Source organism: Etheostoma spectabile, chromosome 15, assembly GCF_008692095.1.
Source record: "Etheostoma spectabile isolate EspeVRDwgs_2016 chromosome 15, UIUC_Espe_1.0, whole genome shotgun sequence".
NCBI classification, from domain to species: domain Eukaryota; kingdom Metazoa; phylum Chordata; class Actinopteri; order Perciformes; family Percidae; genus Etheostoma; species Etheostoma spectabile.
Genome location: NC_045747.1, coordinates 7,583,016 through 7,589,403, shown reverse-complemented (window position 1 = coordinate 7,589,403; position 6,388 = coordinate 7,583,016). Strand labels below are relative to the sequence as shown.

General features: G+C 40.1%; 1 protein-coding gene across 1 annotated transcript in view; it reads left to right on the top strand.

The window, feature by feature from the left end:
• tbl3 (transducin beta like 3) overlaps nucleotides 1-5,805 on the top strand; it is a 16,472-nt gene extending 10,667 nt beyond the window's left edge. Inside the window, exons 19-23 of the mRNA XM_032536737.1 lie at nucleotides 474-577; nucleotides 2,359-2,430; nucleotides 2,611-2,769; nucleotides 3,621-3,714; nucleotides 5,374-5,805. Coding sequence (XP_032392628.1) covers nucleotides 474-577; nucleotides 2,359-2,430; nucleotides 2,611-2,769; nucleotides 3,621-3,714; nucleotides 5,374-5,767 — 823 coding nt within the window. The 3' untranslated portion in view covers nucleotides 5,768-5,805. The remainder of the gene's footprint in view (nucleotides 1-473; nucleotides 578-2,358; nucleotides 2,431-2,610; nucleotides 2,770-3,620; nucleotides 3,715-5,373) is intronic.
• Nucleotides 5,806-6,388: the final 583 nt, after the last annotated feature.

Here is a 6,388-nt window from a genome sequence, read left to right as displayed (position 1 = left end):
ACATTCTGATTGGTTTATTGCATGTTACGGCCGAAACACAACTATGATTAATTAAGAGACTAAGTACAACCCTTTTGAACCATGCACCCGGCGCACTGACCCTTTTTTCCATCTTTAACTGTCATCTGTAACTTATCATTTATTTCTTACAAGATTTCTTAGAATAAAAGATGCTATGCCTTATTATTGTAGTGAAATAGTTGATATTGTCAAGACATTTTGATGTGAAAAGCGGACATTTGTGTATATTTCACTTTGTGTATTTTATGGTAAAAGTTTTACCACAGCGGAACCCAAACTGAGGCACATCCCACTTATAACTACAGTTAACTGGATTTATGTATTCATCTGTCGATCCTTATTAATGTATCCAGTTTCTAGCCATATTTAAGGAACTGTATGCTGTAAACATTGAGGATCTTTGCACAAATAGTGTGGGTCTGTATAAAAATGTGTGTTTCTTGTTTCTGAAGGCAGCAGGAGTTGTCCAATCTGCTCCATGAGAAGAAATACCTGAAGGCCCTGGGTCTTGCAATATCACTGGACAAGCCTCACACTGTGCTCACTGTGATCAAAGGTAATTTGTGCTAAAACTCTTTTAGGTTGACCAGTGAACCCTAAAGACCTGATGGGAAAGAGAGATAGGAAGCATCACTGATTAAACCGCGAAAGCGACCCAGATGCTCATTTACAGATTCTTTTTCTTTTTTGCATTTACAAAGTGTACACACGGTTTTCAAGTTATTATGTAATGTTTGTCCTACATTATATCTTATCAGTACACATCACCTTCATTGTTTGACCTGTGGTTGTTCATAAATCTCTCATCATGGATGGCTGCTCATGTTGAAGAGTTGAGTCAGCGCACAGCACACCGCTTCATCCAATAAGCTTGTGAACATAAAAACAAAAGGCCACCTGGATTCCACATTGTTCGTGCTCTTTTGACCCATTACATAACCCAGAGTTATTTTTCAAGTTTCTTGGATGCGTCGTCTATAATGTCACTGTAACTGGTCGTCTCGACTGCAAACACCAAGTCAGCGTCACGCACGCGTGCCAACAGCATTCATGCAACACTGAGGCGTCTATCCAAACAAAAGGCAGATGCATTAGTCTTGTTGTGATACTATCACACCTAGTCATGCAAGAGTATGATGTGTCTGGGTTTGTAATGCTAAAATTGTTCATATCCACACACCAGTGTTACTTATATACATTACTACATATTAAGTGTAAGTGATTTCTTAATTAATCAATCAATCAATCAAAACCTTTATTTGTCCCCAAGGGGCGATTCATTTGCTGCAGTAGCAAGAAACTGACACATGACACACAAAGACAACAACTCATTAAAATAAGTATATACAAATAGAGAAAATAAATAAGTAAATGCCACAACTAAAAGTTTAAACCCCAGTGTACCATGTGCCGACATTACCTAGTCTCCCAGAGTTAAGCAGAGAGATGGCAGAGGGAACGAAGGGGAGTTTGTACCTATTTGTTTTGGCTGGTAGCTGACTAAACGGGAACCGGAGGGCAGCAAATTAAATTCTGCATTAGGGGGTGAGAACTATCGGACATGATGGATTCTGCCTTTTAAGTACATGTCTAGTATACAGTCCGTAGGTGTCATCTGCTGCCTCCCAATAATTTGCTACTAACTTTAATACCGTTGCCTTTTGTTTTTCATTTTTAAATTAGAGAAGCATACCAGCAAATACATGAAAAGGTAAATACAGACTCAATAAAAGATTTATAAAACAAGTCATCAAGGATCTATCCACTTGAAACTGAGCTAGCTTTCTCAGACAGAGAGACGCTGCTGACTTTCTTATTATCATGTCTGTATTTAGTTCAAAGGTCAACTTGTTATCAACATGATTCCAGATACTTGTATGAGTCAACAATTTCAACTTCCATTCCCTCTATAGTCGTCTTTTCCGGAGTGGGATGGTGACGTCTAAAATCAATGCACATGTCCTTTGTCTTTGTAACATTTAAATCCAAAATAATTAATAATTAATAATTAGATTCATAATATAACAATTACCTTTTTTAAAAGGAGACTGTTTCAATGGCACCAGATGAGACTGGGCCATTGTGTAGGCATTGCAAAGGCATATTCCTCATGTTTCCCTGTCTGTGAAATAACACAATGCAACATCACAGGTGAAAGAACCAACAAATAGCTGCACACTTCAAGAAATTCTTTTCTACACAGACTCAGTTTATAACGTTTCAACCAAAAATGATGCGAGCACATCAAACCCAGTCACTATTACAAACATAACATAAAGAAAGGGAACTCAACCACTGTCTGTCTGCTGTCTTTGACATGTTCTCTGTTGCTCCTAGCAATCCGTCAGGTGGAGAATAGTGGCGAGCTGTTGGAGAAGACGGTACTAAAACTCAGAGTGGATCAGAAAGGTAAAAGATCTATAGTGTCGGTCAATTATTCTTATGATGGGAAACAGATACGACAAGAAAACAAAATCTTCTTAAAGTGAAGAAGAAGAAAAAAGTAATAAAGGCTGTTTCTTAACTTCCTTCCCTTTTGTACCTGAAAAACGCCACATGTCACACTGTTTTGACTTAAAACCCACTCAGAGTCGCTCCTGCGCTACTGTACTGTGTGGAACACCAACGCCAGAAACTGTCAGGATGCCCAGGCCGTCCTCCACGTGCTCCTCACACACCTGCCGCCTGAGGAGCTGCTGCAGTATCAGGGTGCCCGAACCCACCTCGAGGGACTCATCCCATACACAGGTTGTGTGTGTGTGTGTGTGTGTGTGTGTGTGTGTGTGTGTGTGGTGTGGGTGTGTGTGTGTGTGTGTGTGTGTGTGTGTGTGTGTGTGTGTGTGTGAATGTATTGTTAGATACACCTGTTATGACTGTGTATTATAAACACAATGACGCTCCCCACACCTTAAAATTAAAAGTAGATCATTTAAGAAACAAAACAAAAGGGGACTTGTAAGAAGAATTGTAATAAAGAATAATGAAACTGAGATTAGAACTGAGGACAAAGAGCATCATTTTGTTGACAAAAGCATTAACAAGTGCCAAAGAAAGGTACACACAAACTATAAAGCTGGTTTGTCGGATTACACAAACAGATTTAAAGAATGTGCTGAAAGACTGCTGTCGTGTTGCAGTCACTGCACGGACTCTCACACAAAGAAAATGACAACAAGAGTAAGAGTTGCCGGAAGTTTCTGCTTTTCCCCCATTGATAGATGGATGTGTTGTGTAGAGTTATTTAGATACCAATACCAGTATTTTTACACTGGAAAACACCACCAATAATATATTCAGTGGTGTGAAAAAGTATTACCCCCTTCCTGATTTCTTATTTTTTTGCATGTTAGTTCAGTAAGATATGAAATTTGAGATATGAGATATTTCTTTTCTTTGAGACAGTCTAAATATAAACACAATGTATAAGATACAAAGAGTAAACTCTTGTTTATAGGCAAAGTGGGTGTAAACGTAACATTATTATACGGAGTATAAGTTTCCTATTACCCATCTCGCCATTTCTGGGTCCTGCTAGCTAAAGTGGTTCCTAGTTAAAATTTGGGCTGTTAAAAACGTTCACTGTTCTTGCTCTCCCACAGAGAGACACATGCAGAGGATTGGCAATCTATTGCAGGCGTCTATGTTTTTAAACTACATGTGGCAGAAGATGAGAGTGGCCGGAGCACCATCCAGGTGAGAGCCGATAAAAAGGCGCATGGGGGCTGCTTTGGTGGGTGGGTGTTGTTTATGGTACCAGAGAGACAATGAAATATGATCCAGGAAGTCCAGTTGGAGTAACTGATAAATACTTTTAAAGGCCTATCAGACGCCAAAACGTTGTGCAGCGGTTTACGTTGAGACAGGTAATAGTAGAAAGACAAACTTCACATTACAAATTGATCTACAAGGAATGTGTGCTTCCATGTATGTGATTGGCCATCATAACACTTTGCAATATAACATTATTTTTTTGCAACAAAAGTTGATTCCTGCGTTTTAGTTTTGCTGGAGCCCTATTCGTTGGCGCCCTTGCTATGCTGACAGACAGGCTCTATTTAGAGTCTCAGACACTTCATTGAGCCTAGAGCTCAATAACTTCCTCATCTAGCTCTATTGACTAGAGCAAAAAGAGCAATCAGTGTTGAGTTCAGTAACACTTTGGTCCTTCTCCTTAGTAACAGGATATTGTGGGTCAAACATGACATACAATAGATGTCAAAGCCTCAAACAAAACACTGTCTTGCCTGAATCCAGAAAAGAAAAAAGTGTCAGAGCAGCATTCTTGGCATAAAACCTGCCATGCTGCTACATCTTTTCTTTTCTGAATGAAGCCTTCACTGTTTATAACAATAGACTTAACAGTTGGGCCATCCAAGTCGAGTACAGTGGAAGGTGAAACTGATACCAACAGACTTGTAACTAATATCTGAGAACAGTTCTAAAAGCATCATAAGCCTTGAATGTAATATCACTTTAACACTGAGGGCTCCACCAGGGTCAAACCAGAGTTGACTTTGTGTTTGAAAGGGTTAACCCATATTGACCCACTCAACTTTGTGGGTCGGACAGGGTTTGATGATAATGTCAATTGCTCACGACCAGGGTCGCTAACAACCAGAGCGAGACAAATGATTTTATTGGTTGTAAATGGGGGCAAACAGTCGTCACAGGTTGCAACACACTTTGAAAAAACATTGATTTTGTCTCACTGTACTTTAGAACGTAAAAGTATAAAAATGTTTTATTTATCTTACACGCCACCGCTGCTCTCTCTCTCTCTCTCTCTCTCTCTCTCTCTCTCTCTCTCTCTCTCTCTCTCTCTCTCTCTCTCTCTCTCTCTCTCTCCCCCGAGACACATTTGCAGTTCACTGTGAATTGTGCGAATGGTCTGAAGGCAGACAGCAAAGCCTAACAAAATGGTCATAAATAGATGCTAGAGACTTCCTTGTTCCTACTTCCTTGGTAACTGCTGAACCTGAACCTGTAAAATGCAGAGAATGAAACTAATAGCGTCTGTTACCCCGTAGTCATCTTTTGAGTGTTTCTATGGTTAATTATTTGGGTTTTAGAATGTGATTGCTGTGAAATAATTTATAATTGAATAATTTTCATGATCAGGGATCAACCTGTGTTGACTGGGTTGGTTTGAACTGTCAAAAGAAGGGAATGACATGGGTTAGATAATCCTGGTCTGACCCTGGTGATTGGTGTAGAAGAGGGATAAGAAATGTATATTATGGATAATGTATGTTGCAGAACTGGACATACAGTAATGTTTTGAAGGTTAACATGTTGATGTGTATGTTAATTTGAAGCTTATGACTCTAACCCCTGTTGGTTTGTGCTGTTTAGCATGGACCAAGACGAAGAAATGGATACCACTCCTCTTGCAAAGCCTTTCTTTATGATTGACAAAGAGAAAGGAATGGTTAGCAGCGATGATGAGAAACGAGATGGAGATGACAGCGACGGCGGACAAGATGAAGATCCAAATGGCCCAGTTAAAGAAGCAAAGGTGGAGGACGACGACGATGACGACGACAATGAGGTCAGTTCTACCAAGAAAGCCTCTGCTAGCGGCGAGCAAGTAGAAAATGGTGATAGCACCAAAACAAATGGCAACCACCACTCTGAGAGTGAGGAAAGCTCAGCAGAGGAAGCATCGGAAGAAGAGGATCAAACAACGGTAAAGGTGAAATTTCTCCCAGTTTCTTCCACTCCACAAGGCCAGACTTTTGCCAGCTGATGGGGATCTCCAAGCTGATAACCGATGACGCACTTCCTGAAATGAAAAACCCAGGAGGGGTTATCTAATCTCGGACCATAAGCTGGAGCGACACACTGAATGTGTGGCAGTGCAGAAAGAGCCAGAGAGACAGGTGTGGAGTGATGATGATGATGATGAGGATAAATATAAAGATAACAGGCCTCTCTGTGCATTCCCGTGTCTCAGCAGCTCCTAAATACTTTGTCTTGTGACAGTTACTAAATTGTGCATCGGTTCATCCATTCAGAGTTTGAGCAGAATTTGAAAAAACCTAACCATCCTGATTTCCTGACGGAGTGGACGTTAGGGAAGAGAGGAGGAAGACAGACCTGCATTAACAATCAGGCATTGAGTCAGGTTTATCCTCCCCCACTGCAGAAACAGCACCCATTGTCTACTTTTTCAATGTTGTGTAGTCCGGATCTACTGGCTCAACCACAACACAAAATGTTCCTTTCATAACCAGATTGTTTTTTTTTTTATATCATGACTACAAATGTTTATGAAATAAAATCAGTTCTTTGTGATTTAAAATGAGTGATGCACCATATTGTTAAGAAATTACCTGAGTAGTCATTCACATGCTCCATGACTGCTTTT